At 37.4% G+C, this 15,104-nt stretch overlaps 4 protein-coding genes across 8 annotated transcripts; 2 read left to right on the top strand and 2 right to left on the bottom strand.

The window, feature by feature from the left end:
- Window positions 1–1,298: 1,298 nt before the first annotated feature.
- On the bottom strand, window positions 1,299–6,163 carry LOC117581723 (glycerol-3-phosphate acyltransferase 3-like). Of its 4 annotated transcripts, XM_034269106.1 has the most exons (7): window positions 5,935–6,163; window positions 5,237–5,437; window positions 4,929–5,171; window positions 3,821–4,057; window positions 2,647–2,880; window positions 1,860–2,116; window positions 1,299–1,800 (listed from the first exon to the last, which is right to left on the bottom strand). In XM_034269106.1, the coding sequence occupies exons 1-7, from the start codon at window positions 6,067–6,069 to the stop codon at window positions 1,503–1,505; spliced, it is 1,605 nt and encodes a 534-aa protein (XP_034124997.1). In that variant the 5' UTR covers window positions 6,070–6,163; the 3' UTR covers window positions 1,299–1,502. The 4 variants fall into 4 exon arrangements, with proteins under 4 accessions (XP_034124997.1, XP_034125013.1, XP_034125005.1 ...); XM_034269122.1 differs by lacking the exon at window positions 3,821–4,057; XM_034269114.1 differs by lacking the exon at window positions 2,647–2,880 and having other exon boundaries at window positions 5,935–6,162.
- A 903-nt stretch (window positions 6,164–7,066) lies between these two features.
- On the top strand, window positions 7,067–9,538 carry LOC117581744 (transcriptional coactivator yorkie). Of its 2 annotated transcripts, XM_034269145.1 has the most exons (5): window positions 7,067–7,969; window positions 8,161–8,252; window positions 8,751–8,906; window positions 9,232–9,284; window positions 9,350–9,538. In XM_034269145.1, exons 1-5 carry the CDS (start codon window positions 7,266–7,268, stop codon window positions 9,452–9,454), a joined length of 1,110 nt encoding a protein of 369 aa, XP_034125036.1. In that variant the 5' UTR covers window positions 7,067–7,265; the 3' UTR covers window positions 9,455–9,538. The 2 variants fall into 2 exon arrangements, with proteins under 2 accessions (XP_034125036.1, XP_034125044.1); XM_034269153.1 differs by lacking the exon at window positions 8,751–8,906 and having other exon boundaries at window positions 7,068–7,969.
- A 422-nt stretch (window positions 9,539–9,960) lies between these two features.
- On the bottom strand, window positions 9,961–12,261 carry LOC117591843 (ras-related protein Rap-2c). The gene is made up of 4 exons (XM_034285209.1): window positions 11,821–12,261; window positions 10,728–10,865; window positions 10,541–10,658; window positions 9,961–10,185 (listed from the first exon to the last, which is right to left on the bottom strand). The coding sequence occupies exons 1-4, from the start codon at window positions 11,953–11,955 to the stop codon at window positions 10,028–10,030; spliced, it is 549 nt and encodes a 182-aa protein (XP_034141100.1). The 5' UTR covers window positions 11,956–12,261; the 3' UTR covers window positions 9,961–10,027.
- Window positions 12,262–13,712: 1,451 nt separating this feature from the next.
- Window positions 13,713–14,632, top strand: LOC117588407 (60S ribosomal protein L39). Its single transcript, XM_034279677.1, has 3 exons — window positions 13,713–13,834; window positions 13,922–14,025; window positions 14,488–14,632. Exons 1-3 carry the CDS (start codon window positions 13,832–13,834, stop codon window positions 14,534–14,536), a joined length of 156 nt encoding a protein of 51 aa, XP_034135568.1. The 5' UTR covers window positions 13,713–13,831; the 3' UTR covers window positions 14,537–14,632.
- The last annotated feature ends 472 nt before the right edge of the window (window positions 14,633–15,104 follow it).

Here is a 15,104-nt window from a genome sequence, read left to right as displayed (position 1 = left end):
ACCCAGTTCCATAAATAAATACCTTACGCAGACATTTCTTCATATCGAAATATATCAATATGTATGTACATATGTATGTTTCTTGCACATTGTGTACATCTCTTTTTTGGGGGGCTTTTCATTTCCTAAATTCATATGAGCAGACATAAATACGTTTATGGCAATTGTGGGAGGCGGACGAAAAGCTATAACAAAACCAAAACAGAGATTCATCTGTTCATCTGACTTTATAGATGGATTTACATATACATATGTATAATGAATAAAATTAGATATGTACAATGCACAGACCGCTGCGAACGGGGTCAAAAGGCCATGTTTAAATCCGTTTTGTAATAAAAAAAGAGGAACATATGTGCACATACTTATATTTACCACTGCTTCGCGATCTATCTATTAAATTTGATCGAAAACACACTTGTATGTATGGATATTGTGTGCAAATAATCCAGTTTGTAAATGCATACATATTTACATACATACAATGTATGTAAGTGGATCACATACATATGTACGTATGTAGCCACCAAGTCTTAACGATTGATATCTGAATGTTGCGTGTTTTTATGGGAAACTAACAATGCTCTTTTGTGCAAATTGGTAGCCATTAAAATACATATATTAATAATCTTGATACCCTTCGAAAATCAGTAATTTAGAAAATGTATGCATAATGTGGGTGTGCCCACAGACTACACACCTACCCAAACAATATTTAAATCTATAAATAAATATGTATTTATTAATTGTAAATCGCTCAATTGCGTTTGGCAATGAGCCTAACAATTTATGAAGGCCAGATCTACGATCCGATCTACGGGTATGCATGACTCGTGAGGTAAAAACAACAACAATTACGGCAACAGACACTGATTGTGCTGGCAACTGAAAATCTATTGAAACTAATTCCGCCTCACAGCGCTGTGTGTGTGTGTGGTGCTCATTAAAAATGGGGAATTTGTGACGAAAAACGAGTACTCCTTTAACAATTAAAACTAACAATTAAACCATCTATCACTTGATGCAATATTTAAGCAACACAAGCGGTCATTCACCTGTTGACAGTTATTCGACCAGCTTAGGCCTCACCTTCAAGAAATCTCAACAGTTGCGAGTCGCTTTCGACTCAGCAAACTTAGCATAACAAAAGAAAGAAATCAATGAATGTCACAGCTGGCATCGCCTCGGATCAAGGGAACACCTCACACTGTTCGTATTAAGATAAGATAAACATTTGGCTTTTGGCTGGTTTACCAGTATATCAAATATAATTTAATCAGTTAATATACTCGTACGGATAGCTATTTACATTTGACTTCATCTTTTATTTAAACCACGCAAAAATTAATCGTAATTTATACATATTACACATTAGAAAAAAAAACGGTATGTATATACGTATCATGTATGTATATGTAATGTATGTATGTATGTAAATTACAGTCACTGTAGAAGTATTTTTTGTTGTTTGTTTTTTGTTTTTGTTTGCATTAAAATTATTATCATTCCGCCTTCAATCGATTCGCAAATTCAACCTGCTGAATTTCTTTCCATTCTTTTTTTGGTTTCATCCTCTTTAGTTGTCCGTCCCAGACCAGATCAATGAGGCCACCCTGCTTGGCAATCACACCCTTGACACGATTCGCAAAATCAATCGCAGACTCTCCATCCTGTCTGTACATCGGCGGGAGGTACCAGACATCGCACACAATGGCCCAGGAGGTCATCATCATGTACAGATACTGCATCATCGAGTACTTGGCGCTGTTCCAGAATGCATCGCCAAATCGTGGATCGTACCTTAAAGGGAGAGCAGACAATTGAGATAATGCTTCCAATATAACTTTGGCTCTACTCACTTTATGGCCACTGGATAGATGACGCCGCCGACTTCAAAGCTGCCCTTTTTAAATTGCATTACGGACGTATTGTTGATGCATGTGCCCTCCGGGAATATAAGAATTGGTGGATTGTTTGGATCCGACACATGCTGCTTTAGCCTCTCGGCAACCAAATGGCGATCCTTCGCCTCGCCGCGCTCAAACCAAATGTGGGGCGAAGCTCTGGCCAGAGCTCGTTGCAGTACGCCAAGAAAGCCGCCATGACGTTGGCCAATCTAAAATGTAAATATTTCAATGAGTCTAAAAATGAGTGCCTAAAAATGGAGAAGAATATTTACTAACGAACATACAACATGCAAAACCATACATTAAAACATAAAAACAATAATCAATCACCATAAACCAAAGAAAGTATTAATAAATTATTACCTACATGTGTGCGTGGCGAGGAATGGTAACATTTTAATTGGGAATTTAGTTGGTTAGAGTAAAATGGGAGGAAAACCAGCATAAACGCTACAACTGAGAAAAAACTAAGAGCTGCAGTCCACATTCCAACCAAAAACAAAAAGTAGTTTATTAATTTCAGTGAAGAATATTAATTAGTATGTACAAGAAAAAAAGGGGAGAAGAAATAAGAGCTCGCTGCTGACGCATCTACCATTCCACTACGAGGTTTTAACTTGGAAACTTAAAAAGGATTTGTTTGTTGGTTTGTTTTGTGTGTAGATTAGAAACTAAACGAAATTCACAAGTGTTTTCCATACAGTTGGTTAGTATCCTTTATGTGTACGAGTTGCCTTACCAGGGAATAGGTCGAGTCACACATCAGCACCAGCACATCGATGGGGCTGGTATGATTTGCGACGCAAATGCCGGACAATGGGCGATTCTCCTCATTGTGGTATGTTATGACAGCTGAAATCGCACTGGACAGGACCCCAAAGCAGGTGCCCAGTACTAAATTCACGATGTCGCGCTTTGTTTGCCCGTCCTTCAGATAGCCCACAGCGGCCGTACACACCGTAAGCCATACCACCTAAGATGGCATAAAAGTATTGAGGTCATAATATGGTAATATATCGAGACGGGGTCATTTTTTCATTCAATTTAAATTGTGTCTGCTGCTATGTAGGGGATATACACTCCTAAAATAAAAAGACCAACGATGTTTCCTTCCACCAAGTAGAATCATTGCCAATTAGACATCAGTTCAGTGGAATTCAATCAAGCAAAATCACCTAATAACACGACAGAAGAATGAACACCCCACTGTGATCGTACACAGCATAGAAATCATTAACTAAAATGGTGTTAATAAATTAAATATATATTCGCTCCTCTTACCTGATGCTTAGCTTTGCTACGAACTAAACGCTGTGGTAAACAAAATTTAAAGCTTAATAGAATGCAGAACTACGCGAGGACAATGACAAAAGCCAGGAAACAACGAATACAGAAACATAGAATAAATACTACACATAAAACTGAACTTATTCTAATTAAATTCATGCATGAATTCTCGAATCATTTGTCCGTCACTTCGCCCAGACGCATATTAGTTAGGTCTTAAATAGTCACCAGCTATAATTCATGATGGAATTATCGTAAGATAAGAGTTTTCGTCAGCCCGAGGAGGGGGCAATCAATACTGGTACATTCCAGGCCTGTATTTACTACCGCTAAATGATTATTGTTATGAGTATGTGAGAGAGAGGGGGAGAATTCTACGTTCTGCGTTCGATAGGAGAACGATAGGAGAATTCGCGTATTCCCAGGGGACGGTAGGACAGTTTTGTCTGCTGAGTATGGGTATTAAGAGTTGAGAATTGAGAGTTTTGAGTGCTTTGTTACGAGAGAAGTGAATGTACCATTGTAGAGATGGACAAGAGTTTCGGGGGGTTACATGCATGAATTATACAATTAAAATCAATCCATTTTTATATGTAGCAGTAAATTAAAATAAACTTCTTTCTCACCAAAGAAAAGGTACGGTCTGTCGATAATATTGCCACATCCAATGGAGAGGTATGATTTGCTACACAAAACCCGGATCTGGTGGGCCTGTATTGTTTATTATGAAACTTAATAAGGGATGACAGAGAACTTGCTATAAGACGGAACGTAATTTTAAACGATAAGTCCGCTAAAAGGAGCCGCAAAAATCGATTGGGTATTAAAGCCACAATAGAGTTTGTTAAAACTGCAAATAAAACCTAGGAATCAAATATTTGCATTAGAGAAAATGTTAAATCATAAATAACAGGCACATAAACACAAATAAACAAAATGTCAAAATATCAATATCAAACACAAGTTCTTAAAACGTCTAAACGCCAAAGGAATTACAATATATACTCTTAAACAATAAATACTCATACTCTACGCAAAGTAAGTTGAGAAAACAAAGCCATTAAATATGCTACAAATAAATTCTTGGCACAAATGATAAGCTTTTTTTGTTGTACACAATTAAACTAATTTTTAAGAGACATACAAAGTGGTTGCGCAAAAACATTTCATTACAAGATTAAAGTTTGATTAAAAGGCCTGACGACCGCCAACCCATTGCCATGGATTCCCTCCCTTTCATTTCTCCTTCTGGGAGTCTACAGCTGCCGCCCACCGCTGGACTAAAGCATTCAGACTGTACCAAGCCGAGGCAAAAGGTTCTGACAATCTTGCCACATCCCAGAAGGATGAAATCTAAGCAAATTCAATATTCTGATTCCACATAGAGAACGAATTTAATATCATTTCCTCATGCCCAATGAACTTCTAGCTCCTTTCAGGGGAAAAAATGTCTGTGGCCATATTTTTCGGGTTGCCAAAAGACGCCGGCTAACTAAGCTAACTATGAAACGTTATCTTCAAGATAAAATATGTCGCCTTTGTGTCACGGGGAGAGCACACGGTAAGGTCCACTTAAATGGTAACTGCTATAAATGCCCGCTTGTTGCGTTGATTCCCTTGCCTCTCTACCAACAGTGGATGTTTGGAAAATCATCTCGGGCAAGGCAAAGGAATGCCAGCAACTTTGCAAGTATTTGTTGTACAACAAACAGATGGTTAACAATTTATACTTACACCAACAAAGCAAACCAATACGCGCAATGGCATCAGGAATACATATCGGATAAAGAAGCCAACCATCCAAATGAGCGTTATCTTCCAGGATATGAATTCGTGGTGCCTGTTGGTGCGTGTCAGCATGTTCCAGCTCTTCAGCTCCTCCGCCTCGAAGCGGGATGTGACATCATCTTCAATAATGGACTCCACTCCCGACTTCAAGTAGTCCAAGCATTTTTCAAAGTCAAAGACAATTTCCTCCTAAAGTAATACAAAAATTAAGGTAAATACTTGTCGTCCGAACGGTGATGGATGAGCTTTCGTACCTTTTTCGAGGACGCTGGCTTCTCTGGGGCAGGCTCTTGTGGCTGTGGAAGCAGTACTGCATCTCTGGTAATTAACGTTGTTCCATTTGTACTTTCCTTGGAATCGGCATTATCGACGAACTCATCTGAATGCTTATCGTCAGTCTTAAGATTGTTTTGTTTATGTTCTTTGGATGCTGTCTCTATGCTTACACGACCATACTGAAAGTTAAATAACATCAAATACAAATCAATACATTAGTAATACGTGTGTCTGCTCATTGAACAGTTAACAGTGTTAACAGTTATGAAAGCACAAGGAAACAGTTTGATAAAAATTGTTCTTCCGACTGGCCGACCGATCGACCGACCATAAAGATAAGCCCGCAGCAACTCTTATATGAACATATGGGTGTTTGGGTGGTTGTGTGGGCCTGTCCAGTTTCAAAATTCGGCTGAACACAGCCGGAACACTTTGAAATTGCAATAAAACAACACCTTTAAGCATAGGTATGTTTGCATGTGCGGGTGCGTTCCGTTCCGTTCGAATGTGCGTATCAATGTATGCATGTACTTTAGGCTGACTATATTTATGGACTTTGGAATAGCTAACTATCAGTTGGCCATGACTGGGTTAATCAACTGAAGGTATGAGAACGTAATGAATGTCTGTTAATGTGTCAATGTGTGGGCGGCTGGCCCGAACACGGCAAATTTACCTCAAATATCCTTAAAAGAAGATTCACATATGCCCTCCGGACGCCGATGGATTTGTTGATTGCCGATATGATTATCAGAAATGATATGAATCCAGCAAACGGTATCCAGAATATGTTTAGTATTTCGAAGATCATTTTACATTTGCTTGACTTTACATTAGTTTATTAGAAGAAGAAATTTAAAATTAAATATTAGAATGTCTGTGAACCCTTGCCTTCAGTGTGACCGCGGAATTCTCGATCAAATACACAGACAGCCCCCCGGAAATATACCAAAAAATACACTTGCATTTTAAAAATATACTGTAAATATACCGTGAATCTTAAATAAATTTCCTCGATATTGATGTTCTATATGATGTTACTAGCTAGTTGGGAGCTAAAACTCAAAAACTATAATTTTATCCGATTTATTAATATATTTTCCACAAGATTGGCTGGTTTTCACGACTCCTTTTTTTTAGAATGCTTACAAGTTCAGTTTAAAACTGTCAGTCAACCAAAAAGTGCACACAACGTTACGCGAGTGGGAATGGAATGTTGCGATATTTGACAACTTGTTGCTTGTCAACCAGTATACCTTTGTGAAACCTAGTTCCATTAATTCATATTAAAATTCCGTTTTCCAAGCTGCTTCTAAACATAAATAAAGACTTTATCTTAAGCTGACATGTTTTTAACCTTTATTGTATTGTATATGTATATTATGTATATGGCCATTACACTGCACTTGAAGAGTGTACACACTTAAGTTTAGTTGCAAGTTCCCAATTAAGTTATAATCTAGATTGAAAACTTGGGATAGCATCAGACAAGCAAGTTAGTGTTACCAGCTTATGAGCTGAGGCACTATTTGTCACGCACAGCTGATTGTACTGATCTACAATTAGCGCAAATCGATTTTTAACAACACCAAATAAAGCCAAATTATAAGTTAAAATTATACTTCTGCAACTCCGCTGCTACCAGCTCGATTACAAAGCCAAACTAATTTATTTTAAATTTCATTTTCATTTAATTAAATTTTCACATATGCATGATGCGGTCACTTTATTCTAGGATATCGATAGATAAAATGTGATTATCGAATAATAGTGTTGACAAAGCGTGCTGGATGGTGTTCCTGAAGTGTGTTTGTTTTATGTTGGCAGTTCCATTGAATTATTATTATTACTATTATTTATTGCAACGAAGTTTAATTTTAACCATTTAATGTTATGCATTTGCCTATAATGACGGAGTGATAGATATATGGATGAACATATATGTGCGCATACATGATTGAAAATAATTTTAATTAGTTACATTTGTATACAATAAGTGTTCTTTTTATGTTAACGACGATGTCTACAAGCAATACAAACAACATAATCGAGAAAGAAATCGACGATGAGGATATGCTCTCGCCCATTAAGTCGTCCAACAATCTGGTTGTGCGCGTGAATCAAGATACAGATGATAATTTGCAGGCCCTGTTCGATAGCGTGTTGAATCCCGGAGATGCAAAACGCCCCTTACAGCTCCCCTTTCGCATGCGGAAGCTTCCCAATTCCTTTTTCACGCCACCAGCGCCCTCGCACTCGCGAGCAAACAGTGCGGACTCCACATACGATGCAGGCTCCCAATCCAATATTAACAAAAGTGCGCAGCCCGTGGACGTGCAGCAGCCAGCCATCTCACAGATCCAGCCATCACAACAAAGCCGCCTGGCGATACATCACTTTCGCGCTCGCAGCAGCCCAGCCTCATTGATGCAGAACTACAACGTGCGCTCCAGGAGCGAGGCCAATCCGGGCGCAAGCAGCCAAGGTCCATCGTATCCCGAGAGCAGTGCCGAGTTCCCGAACAGTGCTGCCAACACTATTGAGCTAGATGGCATGAGCACTTGCATGGAGGGCCAGGATATGCAAACGGTGCATAAAAAGCAGCGATCGTACGACGTGGTAAGCCCCATTCAGTTGCAAAGTCAACTGGGAGCATTGCCACCAGGTTGGGAGCAGGCAAAAACTAATGATGGCCAGATTTATTACTTGAAGTAAGTAATCACAAATACACATTAGTATGTGTATGTATGCATGTATGTATGTGTATGTATCCAAGAGACTTTGTATCTACGGGATACATGCCCATATGTAGTTGTATATTATTTGTACTTAAAATTAACCATTCTTAAATTTAATTGTACAGTTTTTTTAATATTTTTATTTATTTTACATATAATTTTAGTCATACTACAAAATCGACACAATGGGAAGATCCAAGAATCCAATATCGCCAACAGCAGCAACGCCTAATGGCTGAACGAATCAAGCAAAGCGGTAGGTCTTACGTCTTACATATTATGTACAATTGGGGGCTAGAAATGTATTGACGCTCGTTCGATCTCACTAACCCTCATTAAGGAAAGGAAAGGGCAGTGGCAGCTTAGTACAGCACCAAAAATGATTTAACATATGAACTGAAATGAATGAATGAAAGTTTCCATAAGAAATCTTTACACATTACTCTGAATCCTAGAAAAACATTCTGCAGTGGATTCTAAGAGAGTTAGCAGAGAGATATGGTAGAGTCGTCACTTGTCAGAGATGCGCCAGAAAAGTCCCAAATAACAATAGATGGACCTTGGAGCGGGTATTCTTTGGTTCTATCCGATCCGATCGAATTATGTATGTTTTTCCCAATTAACACGCGTACTTATATCTTTATTAAATGGGATTGAACGCCAGGCCAAATCCAAATCCAATTCCAAATCGAATTCCGCTTTTGTTTTGCTTTTAATTTATTTTGGTTTGTAATACATTGTTTTTGTTTAATAGATGTTTTGCAAACAACAAAACAAACTACCACATCGACTATTGCTAACAGCTTGGGTCCACTGCCGGATGGTTGGGAACAGGCAGTTACTGAGTCCGGAGATATATATTTTATAAATCACATTGATCGAACGACTTCATGGATTGATCCCAGAATGCGTAAGTCTTGTTCCACCATAACCACACTAGCCTAAACCATAGGGGGAAATAGAATATGCTCGTCCAAGTCCAAGTGCAAGTGATCTGTTTCGCTATCAGTTATCTATCCCAAGATAACAATTGATATCGTGGATCTTATGTGTCGGGGGGTTCGTTCGTTCTGTCTGTGGACTCCCAAGGCTCTTTTGTGCGGATTTTTGAGACAGTTTGCAAGTGAATAAAAGCTGATTAGGTTGAATAAACAATAAAATACATGCGCATGCCTACACGTACAAGCGTCTATATTAATACCTGTTTCCCCCGCATCTGTTTTGTTTCTTTGCAGAATCTGGACTTACTGTGCTTGACTGCCCAGATAACTTAGTGTCATCCCTACAGGTACGTAACAGCCAGCCACTATAGTGTGTTTATAAATGTGTGTGTGTTTGGTGTCTGTTTTCCAGATTGAAGATAATATATGCACTAATTTGTTCAACGACGCACAGACCATTGTGAATCCGCCGTCTTCCCACAAACCAGACGATTTGGAATGGTATAAAATAAACTAATTCACATGTATACAAACTGTATTAGACCTAAAAGTTTTATATTTTGTATTATTCTAAATTAAATATTTTTCAAATTTTATAGTATTTATTTCTTATACACATTATTAAAGTTACTGTGTGCCTGCCTGCCGTGTGTGATTCAATCAAAATGTACGAATAAAATTAAACGCTCAGCTTTTGCCCTACGTTTACAACAAATATTACTAAGCCATTTCGAATGTCTGGCGTTGGCACGTCTTGCACTGATCTGATCTGATTTTGGTTGAGTTAACCATAGGCGTGGTCACCACCAGCAGATGACTCATTTCGAAGAATGCATCATCCACCCCACCTCTCTTTTGAGGCAGAATTTGTAACACGCCGAATAGTTGGTTGGGAGTCGTGGTGCTTGATGGAGAACGGGCAGGCCATTCAAATGATCCCGTTGAATATAGAAGCCAGTTGTTGGCAATCCACAATTGCAGTTTCTCCTGCATAATTCATTAATTATCAAAACGCTCTACATGTTCGTTATCTATTAAATATTAGTATTTTTATTTTTAACTATAATAATCTTACAATCTTACAAAATTTCTATAAAAGCGTACAACAACAGTAATTCTTTTTTTGCCGATTCTCTTGCGTCAAGTTCATCTCGCGCACAATGGTTGCGAATACTTCATTAACGTTTATCCGATCCTTTGCTGATGCTTCAATAAATGGACAGTCCCACAGCTGTGCCAAGGCATTACCTAAAAAATAAATTCAATTTAATTAAATGAGAAATTAAGGGGATATTAATGCATATGACTATGACAAAGGAGTCTCGCAAATGAAAACAAATAGCCAACAGATGAGGGAGGTAAGATGCAATGTGTAAACATTTGTGGCGTATTTATTTGCTTTTCCAGGAGTCTGCTTAATAGACAACGACTCATTGTACTGTCTCAACGTTCAACTAGTTTATGCAAGCCGCCATTAGTCTGTACGTCTATTTTTAGTAGGCATTGTTTAAGGCTCAAAGGATTATCAAGTTAGATGAATAGGACTGGGGGATTTGAATGGGGTTGCTCTTAATGATTTATGTATTTCAATTTGTAAGCTTACCTTCAGCGGTGGATACCTCTCTTTGGCAATCTAAATCAAATTTATTCGCGACTAGTAGTATGGGTGCTGGCTGACTTCCTTTTACACGAGTGATCACATTTTTCATACTAGAAATATCCTGTGGGGCAAAGCAGAGAACAAAGAGATTAGTGTGAGAAACAAGTCGGTTGCAGCTATAAATAAATACCTGAAATGTTTGATGGTTCGTAAGTGAATACATTACAATAAAGCCATGCCCATTCTTGATATAGAGATCTCTCATGGAGGCAAATTGCTCTGTTCCTGCTGTGTCCAATATTTCCAAAACACAAGGCGAGCTGTCAACCTGTAAATTATAATAATAAATGCATATTAATAAACTGGTGTAACGTTGTCCATTAATTACTATCATGGCGCGCTGGACTCGTACTCAATTTAAATGTAAATTAATTAAAATTGCGCAGATGCAGTGACAAAGTACACACAAAAATGCTTAAAACGCCTTCAAAGGTGGTTTTGGCTGGGAATGGTACGTGCCAATCTGGTACTACGAGTTCTGGATATGTTCTATATCGTCATTGCATACGACGGGGTTCTTCCATCTATTAAGGGTTATTTTTACACCCACCCAATGCCGGACATGTGCTGCTGTCTGTGTAAAATTTCTCCTCCTGCAGCAGCAAAACTTAAGACAATATGTACGAAATATGTTCTTTGTATGTAATATGTACGCGCGTCCGCTATTTTCCTATCATCCGGACAATATTTTAAGATGGGGTAATGCAATGCTGGCTAAAATTTATATTGTATGTTCACTCCATAAATAAATAAATATAAATGTCTGATGGATAATATATTGTGAGTCGAAGACATAAATTGATGTTGAAATTGGCTTTAAACCCTGTCCCCTCGATTCAACACCCACGCCTTCGAGTCTGCATAAATGTGCACATATGCATGTAAATATGTACATACACACCCGTGGGCACGGAGATACATGAATTACATATTATATGTATGTATGTACGATGCTTTTATACATATATGCATACTTGAACATTTAAAAGAACATATGTATAAAACAATAATATGTACATTTATTCTCGTATTAATACATACAAACATATGTATGCATGTGTACATATATATTTGAGCAGACGTACATATGTATGTATATGCATGCCTTTTGTGATTACGCATATGTATGTACATATCATGTGCGTGCGTGTGTGTGAGTGTGTATGTTTCATCTACAAATTGATTATGTCTGCTGCTTTGTATCCATATGAACGTTTACGTACCTCTATTTCCTTGCGATAGAAGTCCTCAATTGTAGGATCATACTTTTCAATGAAGCATCCCGAAACAAATTGAACGGTAAGGGCCGATTTGCCCACTCCGCCAGATCCGAGCACAACAACTTTGAATTCGCGCATATTTAATCGAGTTTTTGTATTAGATGCGAATAATATGAATGCAAATATGTGTTCTGTGCGTGTTTATGCTGTTCACTATTTATGTATATGTTATTTAAATTAAACAGTTTACAAAGCAAGATACTTTTGATGGATTGGCATTTCGTGTTAATGCATGTAATGCATGAATGCGTTGGCGATTTGTCGTTCACTGTTTCATAATCCTTACAATGGATTGTATTTTCCGTTTATCAAACACATATTATATTGTAAAATATAATGAAATGATAATTGATAAATGATGACACTGACACTTATTGAAATGGAACGATGCATATGCAGGGAGGAAATGAAATAATGGTTTTAGAACGAAATTTCTTAGGGCAGTAACAAACGATGGTGTGCCCAGATTGGCGCATGCCCACGATAGTCATGGCTGGTTGGCTTTAATTGAAACAAATTAAAAGGGAGTTTATACTAATTGAATTAAAATATGCTTCATTAAATTGTTTTATTTCATTTTAGTTCTCTTTATTAAAACAAGAACCGAAAATCGTTGAACTTCGGTTTCCAAAACACTCTTTTCATGAACAGCTGTTTAGTCTGTACCATGTTATTTATGAATTATCAAATGCTAGTTTTACTTAAGAAATATCTCATCAAATATTATAAACAAAGCCCAGTTGGGCAAACAGACAAGTGAATGCGGAATATATGGTTGTAGAAATTCGGTACGGAAGAAATATTGATTCCGATTCAGTCGTCATATCACACAGTCATACAATGTCACAGAAAAGTTACCGTTGGTCACATTGTGCTTATTAAATTATGTTCAAAAGGTACTTGTAATTTGCCTAATTATAATTATCCAACAAGGAACCAGCTTGTGTTTAGAGCCTAGTGCGCATAGTATGACCAGGTTACATGAACAAAATAATTTCGTAAAAAAGAGCATGTTCTCTATGCGAGCAAGCTGGGATTTATTCATACTATAATAATATAAAACTTAAAAATGTGGAGTTAATATATTGATTCCACATAATCGCTATTCATTCACAACATAGTCCGACAACTTTTCAGTGTTATACTCGGCTTTCCATATCATTCTTTATACACATTGATATTTAAATACATAATGTTGTATTCGATTAGCGGCAGAATGTGACCAAGTACAAACAGCTCAGTCAGCTGTTTGTTTGCTTAAGCCATAATTCAGTTAAAATTACAGAATCCAAAAAACCTCTTATGAATTAGGCTGCGTTATTTTAAATAAAAACAAAAGTGTAGATTTAATTCTGAAATAAATACCTTCCACCAGTCGTATCAACAACAATTCCTTAGAGATAGCGTAAATATTCTAAATATAGTGCACATCCAATCCCTGGCGAAATATTATATGCTTACATAAGGTAAGATGAGGAGAACATTTTGAGGCGAAAAGTAAAAGGTACAAAACATACATGCATCTTAGAAGCAATTAAAGTGGGACTTAATTAGATTTACTTAATTTGATTAATCCGGTTTAAAATGCATCCATAATATAACGAACATAGGTCACAATTTCTAGTGGTGATTTCAAAACCTGCCGTAAGACCTCTCCTCTATCACTATCTTACTTATAATAGGGTAGTGGAGTGTGGAGGAATTTATGCATTTAGGCAATCCAAATCTAGAATTTCTTTAAATTATATTTACGATTTATATCACAGTGTAGAACATATATATTATTTATTTATCTCTTATATATAATTAATGTTCTTCTTTTACCATCGTTCCGTCAATGTAGTATCGGCAAGACCCTATATGTGCTATGCGATGAATACATGGAAATATCGATGGTTGCGCACCCCCATCCTTTCCTTCTTTCCGGTGTGGCTCGTTGAATCGGTCAGACAAAATGGTAAGTAATCAAAGAAGTTCTTTGAAATCATAATATTAAATGTCAAAATGCAATTACTAAAACAAACGTACTGTCTTTCTTGTCTAGGCTGCGCATAAATCGTTCCGAATTAAGCAGAAATTGGCTAAGAAGCTGAAGCAGAACAGGTCGGTTCCGCAATGGGTCCGCCTACGTACTGGAAACACAATCCGGTAAGTAATGCTAAAACAAATTATTAGCAAAGAGTATTTTAAAGAGTCTATTGTATAATTTTTTTGTGTGACGTGTCGATTTTCTTGGTGGTCTTTGCTTTTTAAGAACTCAATTCGTACCAAGAAACTCCGTTGTGCCCAACGAACGTCACGTTCTGCAGAACTGGGATCATGTAAATGTGTTTCCTATGTGAATAGTTGGTTTTTTATATATTCATCAAGTTGCTGATCATATTAATAACAATTTTACTACGCTGTCACGTGGGTTTTGTGTAAATTGAGTCTGATAACACTTGAGTGGTAGTTTTGCCGCCACGGCTGAAACAAAAACAAAACGTCTAGCTGTGGTTAGTTATACAAAGCGCCCGGAATTATTGGACACCTTGATAGTTGACACACAATATTATACAAAAGTTTTGCAAAATCACGATTATTAATATTCATGTAACTTTTATTTTTTAGGTACAACGCTAAGCGTCGTCACTGGAGGCGCACCAAGTTGAAGCTGTAAGCAGCTGAAGATTGAAGACGCATTTAATCCTGTGGAAATGCTAAATATCTTTTCAAGAATATAAAATAAAGATTCGTTACCGAAGTTCGGATTAAATAAATTGTTTAATTGGTCACACAAATGACTGACTAGAATCTACATTTATGTACTATCTACATATGTATATACTATATCCATATATACTTGATTGTTGCCATTGCAAAAAACTGCTTAATACATGTTTTGGCATGCCTAAAGTTATCTGTCGCTTCTAAGTTTTACCTTAGTTATGGTACAATTTATCTACGTGGGTTATTTTTGGTGGGTTTGCCTGACCGTTTGCTCATTCGGGGTCCAGAAATCCGCTGGTGGTGCAGTCTAAAGTAGACCCATAGTTCATTCACTGCCAGAAGTTCTTTTGTAATTTCATCTCGAGCCGTTGATAAGCTGGTGCATTGGGGCACGGGAATTTCTAAATCGACCAGTAGTTTTTCCCATTGTCTCTGAATAGTCTTCAAAGTGACCACAATTTAGCTTGTATCGATATAACCATTGAGTCGTCTTTCGTCAAGTTATACAGAAAGACCTA

The sequence above is a fragment of the Drosophila guanche genome, unplaced genomic scaffold (assembly GCF_900245975.1).
Source record: "Drosophila guanche unplaced genomic scaffold, DGUA_6, whole genome shotgun sequence".
NCBI classification, from domain to species: Eukaryota; Metazoa; Arthropoda; class Insecta; order Diptera; family Drosophilidae; genus Drosophila; species Drosophila guanche.
Note: the sequence above shows the minus strand (reverse complement) of the source record. Positions and strands in the feature narration are given on the sequence as shown.